The 23144-nt window shown below is 40.1% G+C and overlaps 1 protein-coding gene across 4 annotated transcripts in view; it reads left to right on the top strand.

Annotated features, from left to right (window-relative positions):
* The window catches only part of sox6 (SRY-box transcription factor 6), a 155143-nt gene that overhangs the window by 89612 nt on the left and 42387 nt on the right, over positions 1 to 23144 (top strand). For 3 of the 4 annotated variants that reach the window (XM_036130774.1, XM_021309570.2, XM_036130775.1), the window contains 3 exons: positions 1293 to 1465; positions 4021 to 4089; positions 21871 to 21994. In XM_036130774.1, the coding sequence (XP_035986667.1) occupies positions 1293 to 1465; positions 4021 to 4089; positions 21871 to 21994 (366 nt within the window). The remainder of the gene's footprint in view (positions 1 to 1292; positions 1466 to 4020; positions 4090 to 21870; positions 21995 to 23144) is intronic. The other variant, XM_012850686.3, reaches the window with a different exon arrangement.

The following is a 23144-nucleotide window of genomic DNA, read 5'->3' on the forward strand; positions in this document are numbered from 1 at the left end:
TCCTTCCTGTGTGGTTCTCTTTGTATTTAATATTGTGTACACTACAATGACACAATGTGATGATTGGCTTGTCCAGCATGACTACTTTTCTAAATTTAGCAGTAAATAACTCAGGCCCCCTTTGCAGCCTTTCTTCCAAAAGTCTGTGACTGGTTTCCAAGTTATAACCAGAGCCAGCTCAGGATTTAATGGGGCCCAAAATAGAGATTGATTCGGGGAACCTTCTAACTACTATTGCTTAATACAGCTCATTATCATGAATTATGTTATGTCACCTCGGATGATATATACGTGAGGGTTGGGTATCATGGCCTTTAAACCAACGAAATAGGCTGCACCACAATATTAATTTTTATTTTTTTATTTTTAATCCATCGCATTACAATTACAGTGCAATAGGCATCAGTGGATTAGGAAGAATCTGCCATGTAACAAATGCTTCGGCGTTTCAGTGACCCGGTGTTTTTCAGAAATAAATACTAGAATTATTGAATTAAAAGTAACTTCATTTTACACAAGGTTTTTATATTATGTAAACAATGTAACAGTCGCAGAATGCGAAAATGTGCCGCATTGTTAAAAATAACACTTAAAATGTTAAAATAGATGAGCTTTGGTGAGAACTTTATTAAAAAGAGTTTGAAAAAAGTTCAAGAATAACAGCAGAGTGCCTTTTGGTAATTCTAAATGTTTCAAAAAGGTTGTTTCTTAAGATAAATTTGTCAAACCGCACGATCAGTGTTTATTTTTAGCTCACCCACTGCAGTTCTCATCCCAAAGCGTAGGAGTCACCGCTGCCAACATGATGCTGCCGCACCTCAGCAATTTCAATAAAAGAAGAATGTTACAGCAGTACTTTTACAGCATAACTTTCCTCTCCTATGAGATTTACACAGATTTTTGTGATACAAACATTTATGAACTGATGCATTCATATTTTGTCCAAAAATTGCATCTCATCACAGCTGCTCTACTTGCGCTTACGTCACAAACGTGTTTGTCCTTGAGTTGGTATGAATTTGGAAAGGATGCTCCTGGTACATACTGGTGAATAACGCTGATGTGTTATTCACATGCGTAAACCTGACTTCTGTGATCGTTTTGGTGCTGTTGGGGGTAACCCGCTGGTGTGAAGGCCTCCAGGCAGCTGCTTAATTTGTTTATGCTTTATGCTGGCCCTGGTTGAAGCCTCCCCCTTTTCAATGTTCTTGATTTGTTTTGCAGGGCTGCATCACAATTATCTCGCGTTTAATCACTGCCTCTCTGACCTTGCCCTCTCCTGCTCTTCACAGGAACCCCAGAGGGTCTGGCAGAAAAGGAACACCAGCTCTCCACGATGATCTCCCAGCTGATCAGCCTGCGAGAGCAGCTCCTGGCTGCCCACGATGAGCAGAAGAAGCTCGCTGCTTCACAGATGGAAAAACAGAGGCAGCAAATGGAGTTGGCTCGACAGCAGCAGGAGCAGGTAACTGCGTCCCATCTTCCTTCTTTTGCACATCCTGGGATGTAATCACTCTCTCCTCTTCGTCTGCATCTCGGTTAACAGCCTGTTTACTGTCAACATTTTATCCTTGTTATTTACAACACACACTGTCATTCCTCCTCCAATATTGTTTATTCTATTACCCTCCGTGCCTCTGTAATAAACCTCATTAAATCCATTTGTAACAAATTGTCACTTAGATCCTGTTTTTCATGCCTGAGGTGTGCCAATAAAATCTCGGAATGCCGAATGATAGGACGTTTAAGAGATGTTACACTCAATATTTCCTCTGATATTTCAGTCATGCTCTCTCACCCTCGTTTGTGCTGTGGCAGGGGAAAAAAAAACACGTTATTATGACTTGTGCTAACAAATGCGTGGCAATGTGTGAATTAAACATTATATTAAACACGGAAGTCCTCCATATCTTATAAATTGTCTCCTATTATAACAAGCCAGGCATTAGATTTGCAGCACAAATCTGGCCAATGAGCCATATTGTACAAATCAGCAAATTAGCACAAGCCATGAAGTGTGTTAATGTCTGGGAAGAAATAAGGACACTAACTATCCACACGGGCGACACTTTTATTATCACCAGCCACTCTAATGGCTATGAGTCAATTATCAGCAAGGAGTTCACTCAGAGTTTTCTCAGCACACTCTCAAACTGTCCTGTGGTAAATGAAGAGGCGTACCATATACCTTTGGGAATGATACATTTGGTTATAGTACACTAATAATACATTAACAGTATTGATTTTATTTTTTTAATCAATAATGGTCATCTGCAGACCGCACAGGATCCAAGGCGGCTCACGACCGAGCCACGCATTTGATTTTATTTTAAGACGGAGGCGTATTAACAAATTTGGGGATGTACGGGGCGGAGACAGGGAGAGCCCACTGAGAGCTAGAATGTCATCAAGCCATCACGATACAACACAGTAATTAACTGTTGACACTCGTGAGGAAGCCAGCACAAATTAATCTTGACACATTTGCAGCAGGCAGATATCTTACAGAGAACACTTTGTAATTATACATAAAATTGAAAATTAAATGACACTTAAAACCCAGTTGTCATGCTCACTGGAGTGAGCGCGTAGATGGAGGTGGGCGCTCAGATGAGAAAGATTGCGGTGAGGCCTCGCTTCGCACAGGGGCAGCAGGGACCTCCATCAGTCACACTCCACCTACACCGGGGGATCTCCATCATAACCCATGCTTGTCTGTCCTGTAAATCATTCATACCACTCATACACAAATGCGCACTCTGCTTTTCTGCGCAGGCCATTTGACATTTATTCAGAAGCAAACCAAATGGTTTGTCATGTTCAAAAGGAGAGAGTCTTCCAGTACCAATGTGCTTCTTTCTTCCAAGTAATATGCTTGCTTTAGTGGCCATCAGCATCCTGGGATCTCAGCACATAGGGTCTCGTGCGAATATTTAAATGTCACGTTACAACTTTAAACAGCAGTGTATTTCATCAGGGTTTTTCCAAAAGAGACCGACACAAAGTTCTGCAATATTGTGAAGCAGAAGCGAAATGGCAAAGGCTTTTCAAACATTTTTGCAGTGTGCTGTGTACATGTACAACCTTGAAAAAGAACATAAAAAAAACATTAAAGGTAGAGCGTACGATTTTTCCTCAAACGTAGCTAAGAAACAGCCAAGCCCCCTTTTTGAATAACTGCATTTTACACATACATACATACATACATACATGCAAGACACTTCCCCCAATTTGCTGTGGCTACTAACATAGCTCACCACCAATAGCGTGTGAATGGATAAATGACTGACTGATTGTAGTGTAAAGCGCTTTGGGGTTGTTGGACTCCTGATCCTAGAGTGTTTGTGCAATTCAGAAAAAAACAGTTTCTGTGTCCCTGCTGAAAAAAATCCTTTCTTACTGCATGACTCTGCCACCACCGTGTTTCACCTTGAGGATTGTGTTTGTTTAGGAGGATTTGCAGGGTTGGTTTTCTTCCATACAGAGCCCTTAGCCCTAAGCTTGCAAAGTTGTTGTTTTTTTTTTTTCATTGACCAGAGCACCTCGTTCAACCAGGTGTTTGGTATGCAGCTTAAAATGTGATTTCTTGTGGATTTCTTTTAAACATGAAATAGTAAAAAAATGTCAATACTTCAATCTGCCAATCTTCCGTAATAAACACCAGATTTGTAAAGTGCCAAAATAATAGTAACAATAATGAACACATTTAAAAAAAAATTTGTTTGTGAATAAAAAAATAAGCAAAGCTGGCTTTTCCTGTTCCCCATTATTTGATGCCACATAGAGTTGCATTGGATAAAATATGCAGTTGTAAAGCGACAAAAACCTGAAAAACTCCAAGGGGTATAAATATCTTTGAAATGTAATGCAATTTACAGCACAGAAACTGACCTGAATCACAGTTTACACTAAAATGTTATCAAGAGGAGTACACAAGTATTCAGCGATGGGTTCCGCTCCTCATTTATCTCAGTTTGGGGGATTATTTAATTTTCTCCTTTTGCTTCTGTTTTCAACCAGATTGCACGACAACAACAGCAGCTTCTGCAGCAGCAGCACAAAATCAACCTCCTTCAGCAGCAGATCCAGGTCAGTGCATGCATTTCTGTTGGCCCTCTAATACGCAGCAGCTTACGCCTCCTACTTTCTGATTACTGCAACATTTCTGCCTCTTCAGGGCAATTAGCCCATCGATGCTGCCACAGTGACTCAGATTTAGTAGCGCACATGAGTAAAATCAAACGTTAAAGCTACCTTATATGCCTATTCCCCCCCCCCCCCCCATCTTTTGTATTTCTTTCCTATTTATTCTTTAATATATGTGTCACACTAACAGTCATCATTCTCATCAAATGTTAATTGCCTGTTGGTAATCAGGAGGGTTTTTAAAATATGGAGGTGAATAATTAGCACATCTTAATGAACAAAAAAGAGGGGGGAAAGTAACAAAGGCTAATGAGTGCTGCTGATAGAGGAGAGCCTGGAGGTGGGGGACATGAAAGAGGCTGGTAAATGCCTCTGAAATTAGTCAGCCCCAGAAGGGCGATGATACACTACATGCTTTCACACAGCACAAGGACTGTGGGAACTGACATTGTCTTTATGCTGTGCCTATGTCCATGTTATGGTTCACCTAACCGGATGCAAACGCTTTAAAAATGAAATATCCCATGTTCTTCCTTTCTGATGCTTTCCGATGCTGTTTGTTTGCGCGTCCTCTTTAAGGCAGAGTTGTGGCGAAAGACCACCCAGTCAGCTTGTAGCTTGATCTGTTCAAACTGCACACGATAATCTGTGGCTAGTCCCTCGCACTGGTCAAGGCTGGGAACTTGGCTACCTTTGAGGAGCTAATGTTATCCTGCCGGGCGTGTTTGGTGTCAGGCACATCCCTCTCCATTCAGCACCTCCCGCGCTTGTTCTCCAGAGAGTCGACTCTCCCTATTCTCTCCTTTCCTTAAACCTAACCTCGGAGGCAACCTGCTCATACAGCAGCGACGTCAAAGTGTCTCGTTCGGTCAAATATTCAGCGCTCTCAAAGGGTTTTATTTACATGTTGTATTTTTTTTTTGCTCAACAGCTTCTTCTTAGAAGCGTCCGACTGTTGCAGAACAGTCTGGACAGTAAAATACCTCATTTAAGAGAGGCATTGTACCCTTAGCAAAATCTTGAGATTCCAGCAACCTCAACCTTTTACTTTAATTGTCGATGGTCTTTGGGAAAGACGTTTCAATACTAATTTCCACTGACAACTAGCAAAGAGCATAACACTAAAGGGAGGGGGGTGTTGTGGGGGTGGGAAGAGCTCTTAAATTAAGAGTCTTATTCACCAGTGAGGGGGCTACACTTGCTCATATCATTGAGGACCCTTTGCTTGTAATCATTGAGGGTAAGGGCACCGCTTTAAAAAAAAAAAAATCTCACTTTTAGAGCCTCTTGATTTTATCTCAAAGTTACAGATAAATGACACCTGAAAATTCCACTTGATGCATAATTTTAAAAGCGCTTGGAGATTTGAGAGTGTATGGGAATGCTCTTCTGAATATCCATTTCAAACACTTGAACAGAGATACAAGCAAAGTCCTTCCTTGCAGAGCCCAGTTATCCAGCTTTTCCCCAGACAAAATGTGCCTTGGATCTTACAGGATTAAAACACACGCACACACACACACACGCACACACACACACACACACATTCACAATTAAATAAAAGAATCTCGTGCTCAGACCATCTGCTCGACTATCAACCAGCCTCCCCAGCCTGTGCTGGGTACATACCACCCGGGTTTCACCTTCTGCAACATTGTTTATCCAACAAGTTATTCAAACCAGAACATGTGCTTTCTTCTGTGTCATCCGCAGTCGTGATGGAGCATCAAGGCGAGTAGATAAGAGAGTCAGGGCTAATCTTTGTGAAGTATTTCCTGCCTCTTAAAAAGTACCTCAGCTCTTTTAATACACAACAACTTTGCTTAAGTAGTTCTGTACACAAGCGTCTAGTCTGCAAAGTGATTCGCAAGTGTTGAGGGATTCGGTTACCCTGCTGGTAGCATTGAGTACACTAAACTTTATCGGTGACCCTTACTGCTATTAAAGTCCTTCTGTTTAGCTTCAAGGAGAAAGCCAAGGGAGAGCGTCCTGCCTAGGTCATGCACTGACGATGCTGGTGATCACATGGTGCATATTTTTAAAAAGTCCAAAAGATTGAACCATGGGGATTGCAACCAGAGACCGTTGTCGGTGCCGTATGTGTGCTTTCCAAGATTTTATTGCCTGAAGACCGAATCTCTCAGAAGTATTGTGGAGGTTTAGTCCGGGTCCAGTTTGGAGAGCGCCAGCGTGGAGTTCAATTAAGTCTCCTTCTTGAATAGCCATGTTTTTATCCCTTCTCATCATGCGTAAAAGAGAAGGGGAGAGATTTAGTCTTTGTCCCTCAGGATTACAATGTCACTTGTTCTAAGATAGCAGATTGAAGTGTTAGGGGCTTATCAAAAATTAAAGCTCAAGGCTTTGTGTGTTTCCCCGTCAGCTCTGTTTTTTTTTTTTTCTTTTTCCTTCAGTCCGTCCCTCATCGTTAAAATAATCTTGGCACTAATTCAATCCTAGGATTAGATCTACTGCTTTGGTTTGAAACAGGACTTTATAAGGCACTCGTCACAGTTTAGCATTTAGAATAATAGGCAACTAGTGTGTCCACGCAGTTACTTATCTTTTTTTTTCCTACTTTATGTAGGCACACATTCGGATTTTTCTCTCTATTTGTTTTAGATCAGTTTTATTTTGGAGTGTTTTCTACTTTGATCAGATGCGCTAAATGAAAACCGCCTGACCATGTGAAAACAAGCATGTTTGACGAGCACCCTGACCACACAACTTGTACAACGGTAGTGCAGAGGTATGCAAACATAGCCCTATACATCCAGAGAGGCAATTGTGTGCTGTGACCAGCAACGGGACGTGCACACTGATACACACATCAAGAGGATAAATACGGGCTGAAAGGTCAGGGTGAACTTTATCTTCATGAGCAGACAGGAGAAAGCAGAGCTGCCCAGATGAAACAGAGGGGCACTTTTAATCTACAACATTTAATTTAAATGTGAAACATCATTAAAAACAACAAACGAACAAAATAACAACAACAAAAAAAAACACAATATAAATGACATTGTTACTTGTAATTGACTGTGACGTTTATTTGCCAACTTTGGGAAGACAGCCGGCTCAGAGGTTTGAGAGATAAGAATTTCTAAGGATACCGTTGTCAATAAGGTTGTGGTTGTTTTTAAAACCTTTAACGATAATGTGTTGGGTCTGGTTCTGTTTATTTCCCTTTGACCCCTTGTTCTCTTCTTACTCACGGTCCGACCATGAAACTCTAACCCCACTGCATGTCCACACACATTATCTGTGCCTGTACATCCTACCTTTGACCTTGTTTCCACAAGGATACAAAAACGCAGCGTGTGTCTATCTCCCCAGTTTAAAAAGGGAAACAGGAGATTAAAAGAGAAAAGGCCACTATATTGTTGTCCACAGCACACTTCAAAGTCTCTGAAGCTTTCTCACATGTCTTTAATGGTGTAGAGAGACAGTTGGGGGGCTAAAGGTTCCAAGATATGAAAGAGGAAAATTAATTACACTAACATTTACCAACAATTTAGAAACACCAGAAACTATACTGCAGTTAGACCTCTTAACACCATTAGTTTTAGCCTCTCTTTTCCAGGGGCGCAGAAAAGCACAAAAGCATAGTGCAATAAAAATGTACACCCTTGATCCTGCTACATAAGCATTATTAAATAAAAATAACAATATCATATTATGAGCTGATCTCTTCCTCAGTTGATGCATATTTTTTTTACTAAGCCTAAATATGACAAAATTCAAGAATGATTGTTCATTGTTAATATATGTTTTCAAGAGATTCAGGAGTTCAAAGGGAGAGCTTAAACCTGAGACAGTTTAATATGTTTACACAACACATTGGTGAATACATCTCTTTTGTATTTCATATAGCCTTTACTTCAGTGCAGTAAGGACTGAGCGTGTCTGTTGACGTTTATTTAAAACATTTTGTTATTTTCTCTCTTCACTCCAGAAAGAGAGAACATGTAACCTCTTTGTTGGTGGCCTTTGGGAATTGCTGTTGCTATAAGTAATATTACTTCTGCTATCAGAATAAATGCAATAAATACTTTTATCAAAAGAATTGACTGAATTAATTTAACTGGTAAACACAGGTCCGAATGACTTAAAATTAAAACATATTTTAAGAATAGATTAGTCTAGAATAGAATAGTCTTTAAATATCATAAGTAACATTCTCATTATTCTTGAAAATTTGAATGTTAGGTTATGTTTTCTGCAGATGTGGGAATTCAGCTCTGTTTCATCAAACACACAAAAGCTTCCATGCAATACTTTCTAAAACACTCAGGGACATCTAATTGCCACAATAAATTAGCTTTACCTCTGGAAGCCTTTTCAAAGTCTAAGTTGTGTTCATACTTTATCCTAAACTATCAATAAATGGATAAAATATAGGGGTCTTAGGCAGTTTTTCACTTCAGACTTGAATATCTGTTTAACTTGAACAAAATACCCACATCATTAAATTGTCTATTTAATAATTGTCTTATTATTATAAGACCATGAGAAATCCTACGGACTATTATAGTAAATATTTTACACCAACCAAATGAATTTAAATAAACATGGATCTGTTCGGTAATAATACGGAGATAACAGCTCTAATTTGTGTATTCTCAGATGCTTTAATTGTCTCTCCGGCAACACTGATTTTCTCAGTGTGAGGCTCCTAATAATGCACCAACAAAGGAAAAACAACCCCAAAATGGACATTGTTAAAGAGAATGCATAAGTCCCCCAATTAGCGCAGCCAGAGTGGGACTGTTAGCATGATAATAAGAGAATTATAGAGTAGGAAAATGATAATGTGTGCGTTCAAAGTGGGAAACTGTGTGCCGTCGTGCACACAGGTCGTCGACTCTGTCTTTCCAGTTCCTACTCTTGTTTTTGCTGATGAGCGCCATGTTAGCCTCCTAGTACGATTATGTTGAGGCATTAACAGCCTGGTAAGACAGCCTTGGCACTCTCCCAGGGAGACTCAATCCAGCATGTTCATCCTCTATTTAAAAAGACTGTTAGCTGATGAAGATGTGCACAAGCAAGACTGAAGATAAAAGAAAGCGGTGGCCCGACTCATTAGTCTGTGTTGTTTGATATATTGACACTTGGCTACAAATAATTCCATTTAGTGGACTCCATTTATGGGGCGGGAAGCACCAATTTAATTAGTTATGAAATGTGACTCCTTGTCAGGAAGCAGAAGAAATGTTGATGTAAAAAAAAAAAAAAAAAAAAAAGAGTCATGTCCACATCAATAAAGCCATCACAGCTCTGTTGAGATTTAATGATGCACAAAAAGGAACAAGGGTTAAAATGTAAGCAATTTTTTTTTTCAGACATCACCAAGTAGTTAGAACCTTATTAAATATAATCCATTCATTTGCACAGAATTTGGGGTCTGCTGGAGCCCCTGCCCAAAACAGGAACCCGCCCCTTTGGTGGTTAAAAGAAAAAATTTTATTCTAAGAATGTTGTTTGAAACAAAGGTTGTTACAGAGTAATTAATGCGGAAAGAAACAGAAATGAAAAATTGCACCTCTAAAGCAACATTACAGCAACATCGGCATTAGCAGTGCAGCACAGCCCATCACTACTGGAAGTTAGAAAAGGTTAAAACCCTATCTGACTGTTTTTCAACATTGTTTCTGATCTGTTAATTTATTTTCCCATTTATAAACTAGCTAAATAATGTATTGAGTGTGGAATGTTGTTGATTTTGACTTAAAATCGGGGGCTTAAAAGCCACTTCAAAGTTCCCCAGCAACAAGTCAAATGCAGTGAAATGTGCCAAGGTTGTAAAAAGCAACAGCAGTACAATTTGTGCTGTTGGGCTCTACGTCAATTTATACCTGAAGAGTTCTCAGTCTCTTTCACACTTAAACATTTTCATTCATCCTTCCTACTTCCATATTCTACCCATACACAAATATTTATCCACTTAACTTTTGAAAGTCTGTTTCTTTCTGTCTTTGGTACAGTATTTAAATGAATCATGTAGATAAATACTAATAAAAGGGCTCAAACCTCATGTCATCCAGTTAATCATGTATTATTTCCTGATGATGCTGCATTAAACCTCTTTTGACAGCTTCATTTTGTACCTATTAACACTACTTTTAATGGGTGTACAGCACGGTAAAAAGCATTTATCCCTAGGTTTTTATTTTTTGCTATTTAAATTATTTGGATCATCAAATAATCAGTTTTTGAACCATTTCATTTATTCATGACAAGCGCCATCCAAACATACCTGGCCCTGTGTGAATATATATAGTTGCCCCATTTGTTAGATCACAAGTTTACATTAACTAGCATATTTGTTTGCTTTATTTCACTAGTCAAACCAAGGCCCTAAAACCTGTCTAGCAAGATGATGTAGGCTAAACGATCCCTTAATGCAACACGCCATGCTTCCATATGAGGAATCTTAAGAATGAATTAAAAACATAACCACCAACACCTGTCTGTCTTTGAAAGGCTACACAGCCGTTTCTGAGGCATTGAGACTCCAGCAAACCGCAGTGAGTGCGAACCTTTCCTGCCTCATTTTTACCCAGTTAGAAACACATTAAGCAGAGATGACGTCTACGTATATATGGAAGAATTTGAAAGCCAAAAAGAATACAAAGGCCTGTCTTATCAAGCAAAATTATTTTTCAAAAAACAGAAATCACCAAGATTTTTGGGAACATAAGCGTAAGCTTATGACATAAGGTTTTTGAAAAGTGTGTGTGCCTTTATAGCTGTCCTAAAACTAACACAGCACAAACATCGTAGAGACAGTCAAAAACGTTGGTGGACTTGTGATGGTCTTAGATAAGATAAGGAATCCTTTAATGTCCCTCAATGGGTAAATCCGGGTGCGACAGTGGCAATCTTATAGGAAATCTTAAAGGATGATAGACGTTCGTCAGTTTGTCAACTTAAGCTCAACTGGGCCTGAGTTATTCAGTGGCAACCTGTTGATGTTGGAAAATGGGGGAGTAAATATGGAATAGTACATACCATTACCTCCCTGCCACCATGTCATTTGCCGCAGAGAACCCCAAAAAATCCTAAGAAATAAAATAAACACATAAATAAACCACCGATCTAACATTCCATGAAACAACATTGTTAGAAAAAAAGACTATTAGCACATGCCTGGCATATGACATGTCCTTTGGGACCGCAGTGGCTTAGAGGTCCACAGAACTCTACTTTTGTGCCAGAGATTTCTAGTTTCAATGTCTGCAAAATCAACAAAGAGTTTACAGCAAAGTCTCAGCTTAAATCCAACTGAGATGCTTTGGTGTGGCCATATATAAGGCTGATCATGCTTAAAAAAGAGAGAAGACCAGAAATCCTCCACATAATTCAATCCCAGTTATTATCAGCCTTCATCAGTCTGTTAATGAAAACAAGACATTTAAGATTAGAATATTAAATTAGACCAATGAAAAAAAATATAATACTGAAATGCTTTTAATCTGACAAACAAGCCTCACAGGAATGAATACTCTTATGTATTGAACCTGACTGTATGTTCCTGATCTGGTGGCGGCATTCTCTAAAAAGAGCCGTGTTTCAGTAGGTCTCGTGCCGCCTAGAAAAAAAATAAGACATTGTTTAAGGAGAGGCTTCAGGACATACTTAGTCGCATGTTCTTTGCCAGTAAGAGAAGAGTGTAGATAAACATAGATTGCTTGTTGCAGTAAATTGGACAATAAAGCTTTGTACTTGTGTAATTTGTTGTTGTTTGGAGACACCACAACAGTTTAAGCAGCGATAATAAAAAGCTCCACACCGGAGGCGCCAAATAAACGGCTGTAATAGGCAAAAATGACACCTGAGGGTCTGTTTGAAATTTGTCACCTGGAGGGTTTCCAGAGCAGCTCTGGTGAGAAGTTAATTTATCCCTCAAATTTCCAGTTCTCTATCAGCTCTCACAAGTGACGACGCAATAGACGGTAGACTGCCAAATCCACGCAGTGCCAATTAATCCAGATAACTGAACAAATAGCCTGAATTTTACAATGCTGCACCTGTTTAGAGCTTCTCAAACCCACCCTGGAAAGAGGAAAAGCCGTTACACTTAGCGCCCATTATACTGCACCGCTCGCGGGGGAAAATATCAGTAGAAGGGAGAACACATCCTCCACTGTGTTGTTGATTTAGTTTCCTCTCCCCCACTGCATTAACTGTGTTTTCTCAGCTAACGTTGTGCAAACTGTTTTGTCTTTGCATTGGGTCGTCATCCTCAGCAGTGGGCACACTCACAGGGAGCGAAGGAGCTGCGTTAACAGGCTCGGCTGTGTACAGGCAGCAAGAAACTGACGCGTGTTTTCTTAGGGCAGGGGTGGCAAAGGAAAGCTTTCAGCCTATGGCGAATGCCAAAAAAAAGGAGCTTTTTGTCTTTGGGGGAAGAGGGGAGTCCAAGCATTCCCCGGCAGAACATAATGAGCTGTTTTGTTCTGCTCAGTTTGTAGCCGAAAAAAATATTTTTGTTTGTTGTCCTTGACTCAGTTCTGCAAATATCCTCATTTTCAGCGTTTCCTTAAGTTTCATCGGAAAATCCGAAATATAAAGTGGCTGTTTGATCTCGCCCAAATTCTGTGGTTTCTCTGAGCCGGCATTATGGTGATATCTGAGCACGTTTGAAAGTCTGAACAAACTTGCGGGTCTAATAAAGTCTCCCCTCCTGACAGGCGTTTCTCTGCTGAACAACAGAAGGGGCTCTGTGGCGTTGGACGGCCCCAGCAGCTGGGAGGCAATAATCGAGACAGGGCCGAAGTTTGTTAAAAGAGAACCGACAAGGGGGGGGGGAGGGGGGATGGGGTGGTGGAGTCATCATGTGGACAATCAAATCATGTAAATTACGGTTGGTTGACTATTTTAGTCCTGTTGACTAAATAGTAATACAGTTGTCCCTCCAGTGTTACATACCTTGAAGAAATATCTTTTGGAAACATAGTCGTAACATCATTACACATCCAATGCCAAGTCCGTAGAGATCCGATTATGTTGAAATTACTTTGTTAAATCTCAAAATAAAAATCTAAAACGACTCCAAACCTAAAGTTGACTGTATTTCATAAGCTTCATACAGTTAAAGCCCTCTATTTCCCCTCTCCCCAAGCCCTGTTTAACTCTCACTAAAATACCTTCTTATCTGACTGCCCCATGTCTAACGTTCTTTACATCCTGACTGAAGCCGCTACAGAATGGCACTGGGGGGAATTGACTTCTACCCATTACTGTAAATACAAACCGTTAGGATGTATTTACCGGGCAATAACCCAGACCCCTTGATCCCCGTTTTTCTTGGTTGGTGTCAAGCAGAATATTCTGTCTTAAATATTCTGTATTTGCCTGGTGTTATACGTGATTATGATGCTATTTTACCATAAGGCTTTGGAAACACCAACACTCTGGTTACTTACACCAGCTTAAACAACAGAAGCCCTTATTTTATTATTTTATATATGGTAATATTATATAAATTGGAATATTATTGAGAAGTTAATTTATTTCACTAAGTGAAACACATTAAACAGGTTATTTATACACAGTCTTTATTTCTGCTAATTATGAGGACTTTTCACTTACAGCTAATGAACACAACATTCAAAATTAGAATAGTACGTCTAAATATGGGCTCAATAAAGGTGTGTTTAATACCTGCTTAAAGGCCATTTTCTAATGGTGCTTTTAATCTCACAAACAAGACTATCTGGACTGAATATTAAAATATAAGTTAATGTTAGTTTTTTTTTTTTAATTACTGTATATTTCATGTTCCACCCTCTGTAGAGCCAGTTCCCACAAACACTGCAAGACAACCAGACTCAGCATAATGTTTTCCTATAGGCCTGCGTACAAGACACAAAAATACACTAAAGTACATAAAAATAATAGTCTAATATCTTTTTTTCATTATTTGCATCCTATATTATATCACATATATATATATTTTTTAAAATATCAGGTATTTTAGTTCGTCCTTTAGATTATTGTATTGAACTGTTGCTAAATTAAAGCAGCAAACGGCGCTGTGTTGTAGCACACATTAGCCCGTCGTTTTATCCAGGATTTCAAAAGACTTGGGAGACATCGGATAGAGTGGAGGGATTTGGGGCGGAGAGAGTGTTGGGTGTGTCGAAGGGTTGCACAACCCAGTCTTCAAGCCTCTGTCGACATAATGTAGACATATTGGACTGGCGGTTGTCCAGAAAGGGTTGTTGTTGTGATGTAGAAGGATTTAGTGACCAGTGGGGTTTCCCTCTTGAGAATCTAACTTCCCTTGAGCGTTTGAATCTGTTGCATTGCTTCCCAAACAGCACTTTCAAACAAGCAGTGTGTCGTCAGACTACAGCCAAAGCAAGCTGTGTCTACCTTCAATGTAGGTGTCTGTGATCAGCCCCAACAATTTGCTGGAAAAAAAGTGTAAGTTGTTCTTTCTGATGGGTAATCTTTGGCTTTTGAACAAAACGCCGCCGTACAGTTTTTTTTTTTTTTTGTATCTTGTTCTTTCTTGTTGATAAAAGGTTGGGAGACTTCATCAAGACAAGGGCCCTTTGTTGGTGACCTGAGGCTCTCCAGTGCATTTGCCCTCCCCGTTCTAATTTCCAGAGCAGACAAGCAGGAATAATGTGCTTCAGTTGAGTGGGTGGTAATATGAAGACCTTCATTCAGAAGCAGGAGTCTGGAGCATCAAAGTCTGCTTCAGATCTATTGATCCACTTTTCTGATTACCATTAGTTACAGACATATCCAAACACCATTGCATATTTGATCAATGTATGTGTCTGCTGCCATCCGAGTGCTCGGCGTACCGCGATGAGGGAGCAGTAGCACAGCAGCAATGTGCGCTGAAAGAACTGCTGATTGTTTTATTGGAGGGAAGAAAATCCTGAGGCGGAGTATTAAGCAGAAATGCTTCCACTGTGGGCTTTTTTTTTCCTCCCCGTAAAGGCTTCTGTACAGTGTGCACTCAGCGGGCTGCATACACAGTGGCGAATGTTAAACATGTCCTGCTGTTTAGTGTCAGTTTTGGTGTGTGAGCAAGCGGTGGGGTGTAGCCTGACTTGCCATGGAGCTCAAGATCATTTTTTGGTTTAAATTGATCACAAAAGGTGATTTCTCCTCACCTCCAGTTGGTGTAGAGCTCTGTGGGGGCGCAGGGGAGGAAAGGGGAGGGGGTGGGGCAAGGGTGTGAACCATCAGCTCTGACAACAACAGCTGGAGTCTACCCTCCCTAGGTGATATCCCTTATCTGCTCCTGCGGAAAATGTGAAAAAAAAAAGAAATGTAGCGAGGAATCTAACAGCCTTTAAAGTGTTGAAATGATTTTTTATTAAAATCAGATTTCGGTGAGGTTCCAGCTCCATTAAATATAGGAGAAATCTGTCGTCATTGGCATCTCAAAACAGGATTTGGACTTTATTTCAGTCATACTGGTGTTAAAATTGTTTCTTGAAGCGACTTTACTTTTTACAAGTCCCATCAGGGCAAATGGACGCAAATCATACAGATCTTCTTTTAAAGGGGTGTGTTAAAAGGTGTCAAGTAGTATATAATCAGTGTTACAAGAACCACGGATCTCACTGCTACTTTACAGCTAACAACCGTCCTGGTAACAAGGGCAATAACAGTTTTGTTGATACTAAGTGGTGCTGAGGGTAGGAACAAAAATGCTCACAGCTGCTTTTACATTGATCTTAGGATCCTACAGTGGGTAGACGACTTGAGAGTGGATCAGTACATGTAAGCGCAAAATGGTTCAGATGGCAAGGCCTCCTGTGTTCTTTGGAGAGGCTGTAACAGACAGCGAGGAGCATGGGTGTTGACAGGGTCCCAAGTGAGCGCTGTAATGCGCTGTACATCTCGATTTGAACTGAGCGGGTATTAGCTGTCGGTGATGCAGGTGGACTATATATATATATATATATATATATATATATATATATATATATATATATATATATATATATATATATCTATATATATATATATATATATATATATATATATATATATATATATATATATATATATATATAAAACCACCCTGATATGTTTTATTTGCACTTAAACTTATTTGCAGTTAAAACTTTTAAAATGCTTTCTGTTCAAGTAGTTTTTAGTAGTAAGACTAAATGCTTTATTTGTTGAAACAGCTGGGAAAATACGTGTTCCTTATAAGATCCCTGACCAAGGATTAAAAAAATTATAATTTATCAGAAGCGTTGTTCAAGAGCCAAGGAGATCAGCCGCTCGCAGGGGGGCTTCAGAAACATCTGGAATAAAAAGTTACAGTTTTTCCATGAAAACAATAAGTAATGAACTCATTTGCCAAGGCCTCGAGTGTTCATCAAAAGACTCCATCGCAGAAGAGAAAGCAGGTGAAAACCTGTGCGAATATTAATTTATGACATTTCGAGAGGACGTTGAAGGAGTATGGTCTGGCGGGATTTGATCAGAAGAAAGATGGAGATGAAATGAGCGTGGATTTATTTTGTTTCTGCAAAGACAATGGTCCCAAACACACAAACCATGATTGAGTCCAGAGAAAGAGAATAAAGCTGCTTGAATCAGTCGCCAGACATCAATTAATAATCAATGGAAAGAGCTAAAGATCAGAGTTCATTGATGGGACTGCGAGAACCTTTGAGATTTGAACACAATATGTGGGGAAGAATGGGTCAAAATCCAAGCTGAGAAATGCAGTGGACTAAGTTCTCCATGCAGCAGACGGCTTGAGCTCGTCATCACCGAAGGCTTTTCTATTCAGCGTTTTATACATTTCTGCAGATGGCTTCAATTCTTATTCTCGTTGTCATTTCAGTTTATGACACATAGTTTTACAAGGAGCTCATTTTGGTTTGATCTCTTTGGATTTGTGCAGCACCTGGGTTGCTACCAACATCTGGTGTGAATTTCATGCCCTTTTAGAAATGTATTTACTGAATTGACACATTCAAACAAGATTTTATTTTCCCCTCTTTAGGTTAAATACAGTTAGTTATTCATTTTAGCAAAAGCACCCATATTTACAGAAAAATAAAAAATAAAAGCTGTTATTATAGAAGTGTAGGGATTTGCTTGTGTTTATTTTATGTGTGGGCATTTTGTGAATAGTGCTGGTATAAATGACCAGATGTGTAAGATGTTGAGATATAGTTCTGCTGTAGGGAGAACCGCTGATGACTTGTTATTGGGTTGTACTAGAATGAAACGGACAGAATTGAACGAACTTGGCTTCAATTGAACTGTATTTGATGTTAACTGGAAGTTTTTAGAGTTGCAAGGTTTTGGATTGCTTTTTTGTGAATCGTTGCTATGTAAATAAACTCGAAGGAATGATAGGAAGAAGAAAAATGACTTGTAGGGCCTGTCCCTGTTTTAACTAATGCAATTCCTGTTGTTTCATTAGTTAAAATTGCACAAGCAGCAAAAAGCAAGCTAGAAACTAATAAACTGTGCACAAAATCAGAAATAAGGCACAATTTGTAAATTTATTTTCACCTTATTAAAAACTCCTCTCCTGTTTGGTTTATGTGCAGTTTCCTACTTAAACTAGACGGCTAAGCTGACTCTATTTATCAAAAAGCAGCATCTCCTCGAGAGGGAAACAGATTGCACGCTGGCCTGCTACAGACTTCATCAGGTCATCTGAATTGATGATACATGTAGCAAGGCGGCTGAGTTCCCCCGGAAACCTCTGTTGGAGAGCGTGCTGGCAGAGACGGGGGCCTCAGCCAAGTCTGTCTGACTGATCACTACAGATGCTCCTCTTCAAGTATTCCGAGTCAAATCCTTAGTGCGGGGTCTTGAGGGACAAACAATAGCACCTGTTCCTCATAAGATAGCCCATTCATGTATCTTTAATGAAGCCTGGGGGCAGATGGTGTGAAATGACATTATCCAGTGCTTAGCACTGCTAAGACAAAGGAAGAGCAGTGCCAGCACAACAATGCTGCTGTATTTTACGAGGAGAAGGGAGGACGCTGCCCAAGTGCCCCCCCCCCCCCCCCCACCCCACCCCCCCCCCCCCCCCCTCTCACATCTGCTCCACTTCACTCTCCAACTCTTCAAGATCATCTTGGCAATAGAAATGTCCTGGGCATTCAGCCCACATGAAGATGAACTTGAGGGTAACTCTTAAAGGCGAGCGAGTGTTGGGTTTGCAGAAACCGAGACGGAATGGAGGCCACACACCTATGCACTCCCTCCTTCTTCCTCTTTAGCTTCCTCTTTTACAGTCAGAACAACCCAGATGGCTTCGTGAAAATGTTTGAATCTTCTCCGACATCTCTTAATTGACAGCTCAAGTTACCTCCAGTATTTGTTGACACCCTGAAGCTTCTCAGAAATCTGATTCGCTTTTTTTTTTTTTTTTTTCTGACATTAGCCGCTGCAAATTAAACTTTAATGCCCAGAGCTCATTACTGCAAATCACAGCCATTCCCTCTCAATGCATTTATTTCCCCTTCAGCGCGCATTTCCTCTCTAGCTTCACCTCGGCGAATGTTGTGCATTTGCCTCCATATTTTTAAAATAATAACAGTGATAAAAGCTCATATCCCAGAAGAAATTGTATCACTTAAAGTTTATAATTCAGTGTCGCTGGAGGAAAATCTATCCCTGCATCAGACGCTCTGAGTGGAAGTCATTCAGGATGCAGAAGTACGGCTTTTTGTGCAGGTTCACATTCATTTTTTGCAGTCACGTTTGACCTTTCGTATAATTGCAATCATGGCAATGTATCTTTGATGTTTAATTTTATTAGAGACTAATGTGCTGTTTGGTGGGATTTTGTGCTTATGTGCATCACATTAATGCGCTTGATGTTAAACAATTAAAACAAATCCACTCCATCTACTTAATTTAGTTTAGTTAGGAAAAACAGTGTTTTAATTTCTTGCAAAATCATTTTGGCTAATCCCTAAAAATGTATGGACTGCTGTATTATATTCTTTAGCATAGTGAAGCCTAAAAGGATAGAGATAAAGGAGCACTTTCTGCCTGTCGACTAGTGTTATGTACAGACACAAACTCTGTTTAAACTGTTCAAACATACAGACAGAGCAGAGCTGTGTTCCCCAGTGTCCACCCCCCCCCCCTCCTGTCCTGCCCCGCCTCATGTTGTGACATTAATTATTTTATTTTTCCATATGTTCCTAGCATGCAAGGCCAAGCTCCATCTTTCATTCATTCAGCCTGTAAAACTAATCCCTGTGAAGATTTTTTTTAAAGGGTATTTGTCGCTGTCTCCTTACGCCATTTATTTTTCTTCATCGACAGCACATTTTGTAGAATTACTTTTGGAAGTATTGCATAGTCTTTTTTTTCCCCCTCCCGTACTTCTTTCCTGCAACTTCTGCACTTGCACTTCTGCAAAAGCCCAGTAGACATAAAACGGCTGTGTTTATTTAGTTTTCAGTCTAGCTTTGCACCTCTGGACAAATCAATAAAGTTGTCTTTAGTGGGTTTGGCTTGCTAGCTGCGAGGTAAACTGGGTGCAAGTGCTCCCGCAAGAAAGGGTCCACAGGGGGGAGAAACGGCACAGGCTGAAAAAGTGGAGTTCACAGGAGACCTCAGCCAGAACGTGGGACAGGTTGATTTCATGCCCCGATGCAGCGGCAGTAATTGCACCCAGACCAGTTTTATCGGGAGTTGATTTTAAGGGGGATGAATGGGGAAACATTCTGTAAAGTGTTTATTTTGGGGGATGACCTTTATTAACCTATTTCCCGGGCTGGTTCCCCCGAGGTGATCTGGCTCGCTGCTCGATTAACCCTCGCAAGCCAGGGTAGCCAGTCTGCTCCCTGTCACAATGCCTCAGGAAGCTGAAAATGACAGAAAAATTGAACTCGCAACATGTTGGCCACACACACACACACACACACACACACACACACACACACACCACCTAGGGAACATGAGCTACTCAACTATCCTTGACACGCAAATGAGGAAGGTTTGTGTTGATATTATATTCCTTGTGGATTTGTTTGCAACAGGGCTGAACAGTTCAAAGGCGTGTACCACGGGCACACATGTTTAAAAATAATATTGATAAGAATTATGAAAACAAGGAGAATACAATGAAAAACACAAGTCACAAAATGTAAGAAAGTGCACAATATATTTTAAGAATATTGGTACAAGCTTGTATCAAAATAAAAAAATTAAAAAAACAGTCTCGAGTTTAACAAAGTTAAACAGACCAAGGTACCCTCTAAAAGGTCTCAAAAGCCTTTAGCACTTAAAACCCAGAGTAAGAAAATGTTGTTGTTTTTTAGGTTTTTATGTTAAAAGTATTTTGTAAAGTAGCTTCTCTAAGGGGGTTTTCACACCAGCCACGTTTGGCCTGCTTTAAATGGACCAATGTTAGTTTCTTTCCTTGGTCCAGAACTTTTGTGCAGGTTCAAATACACTTGAGCGAACCCCGGACCAAACAGGCGGACTGAGAGCAACTTTTTGAGCTGGTCTCTCGGTCCGCTACCAAACGCACTCTGCTGCAGTTCTCTTCCCGTTTGAATAAGAAATGGCCCCTAACCAAACCAACAACAGAAAACATCCGTCTCTTTGGACTTAACAAGCCACTGTAGCGATAACGTAGTACTCAAATCATACCACAGCGGAGTCTGTTGCTGCTGCCACTGTGCTGTGGGGGTCCTCCAGCTTGCAGGAGTCAATCTACAACCCTATTCCAAAATTAGAAATAAAAAGTCCTGAAACTCGCATTGAATGAACTGCTTGTGCCTGGCACAGTGATTTATCAGCTGTAAGAACAGCACAAACATGCAAAACAAAGGTGCTGCACGCAGCGTTTCCATGTAGTTTACCTCCATTTCCTGGTCTGTACTTCATCCCGCCCTAGCCATTTCTGTCCAATGAGAGCAGCGATCGTCAAATGTATGCCTCTGTTACAAGTTGCAGTTCACTTACTAAACAGTTCAATGTGAAAGCAAACCTTACCAAAATATAAAAAATAAAGTACGTTTTTGGTCCAGACCAAACAAGCAGACCTAGGGACTTTCCAGGTGAGATTACACCCAATCTAGTTCTAAACGTTTGGGACCTAATTAAATGCAAAATCACCAGACGATGAAAGTTATGAGAAAATCTTTAGTAAACTGACTTAAGGTGAAAACAATGTTCTTGGTGGTGTGTATTTGTGACTGGAATCAGAGATATAGCTTGGTCCGTTGCCATGAGCAGCTTTCTATGTAAGACGTGTAGTAGCTGAGAGAGCTGGCATAATTTACTCAATTTTCTTTTTGCTCTGCCTACTCGTTAAATTACAGTTTAGGATTATATCAGCATTTGAGTTTCCCTTGAAGGGAAATTGTGCGTTTACGCTGGTAGTGTTCTTTCTCTACAGTGGTGTAACAATCCTTTTAAAAACTTTAGATATGTTTTGTGACAGCTCACACAAGACTACAGTGTTTTTTTATTTTTTTTCGCCCCCCATTCTTCATTCCTCTTCCTCCTAACAATGTGGTATTTCGGGTTCCTTTGAAGTACCAAGGTGAAATTGCGGCCTGGATTAAGAACAGGCGATGCTCGGCCAGGTATTGTGCAAGAATACGAGCGTCGCCACTGCCACGTAGCCCCTTGTCAGCATGCGTTAGGAAGAGCTGTGATCTTGACTCCCCCTCAGTATGCTCCATGTTTCTGTGGGCCATGCCCGTGCTCGGGCCCCTCTCTGATCTCTGCTCCCTATCTGTTCAGCAGGTCCAGGGTCACATGCCTCCGCTCATGATCCCCATCTTTCCACACGACCAGCGCACTCTAGCAGCAGCAGCTGCCGCCCAGCAAGGCTTCCTCTTCCCTCCTGGAATGTCTTATAAGCCAGGTATGCTTGCTAATTAAGTCTTTAATTTCTCTTTTGTTTTTCCCTCGTACCTTTTTACCAAAGTTGATTACTAATTTACAGCACAATGCAAAAGTATTCATACCTCATGTGCCCAGCAGCACCAAGTTCTGTGGGAGGAATAGAACCCGGCTCATTTAATTTCCCTTTGGGATCAATCAAGTATTGTTGAACTGAATTTAATTAACTGTAAGCTCCCTTTGTTAAATATAGCACATTTTTCAACAAATTATCTAAACTTAAACCAAGATTATTTAAATGGAGTAATTGCTAAATAAAAAAAAAAAAAATAGATATCATTTTGAGAAACAATTTTAAAAAGGGGGCTTTGGGGGGCTAGTCTTAAGAGGTTTATAGGAATTGTTTTCTGATAGACCAGCATGATGCAATGCATAATTGGGAGGCAGAAGAACAATTATGCATGATTTTTAACATTTCTCACGAATAAAAATCTAAAAAAGTATGGCGTGGATGTATTAGATGTATGTTTTAGAACCCCTTTTTCATTGCAGTTGCAGCTTCTTGTGTTTTAGGGTATGCATTGCACTTCTAGAAACAATTGTTTTGCCCTTGTTGTCTTTGCCAAGCAGCTCAAGCTCTGTCAAACTGGATGGGAGAGCCTCTTCAACCATCAATGCTCAATCATTTTCACAGATAGTTGATGCAGCAACTATATAACATATATTCCTTTTAGGATTATAACCTAATCCTGCTTTATTTACACCTGACTCCTGTGTCTGTTGGTCTACATGAGTCTGTTTTTTTTTCACAAGGCCTCAGGGCTTCACAGAAAAGCTGCATTTATACTGCAATTAAATCACCTGCAGGGTTGCTGTTTACTACTAATGTCATTAATGAAAGTAACTGTCTGCGATGGACTTTACTTAGCACTAAAAGAGTAAAAGAGGGCTAGATAAAAATGCTCATCACACCTTTTCATTTTTAAAAACCATGTACTGTATTATTTTCCTTCCTTCCAGCAAAGGAAGTGATGTTGTGGTAAAGCACAGCAATAGATATGGTCCCAGTAACTAAAGAATGCAAGCATGTCGCCAGCTTGAGAGTATCTTTCAGGCATTTACTGTAGTTTCTATTGACAGGATTCTATTCTATTTGCAGAATCCTGTCATTG

This window comes from Fundulus heteroclitus, unplaced genomic scaffold, assembly GCF_011125445.2.
Source record: "Fundulus heteroclitus isolate FHET01 unplaced genomic scaffold, MU-UCD_Fhet_4.1 scaffold_38, whole genome shotgun sequence".
NCBI classification, from domain to species: Eukaryota; Metazoa; Chordata; class Actinopteri; order Cyprinodontiformes; family Fundulidae; genus Fundulus; species Fundulus heteroclitus.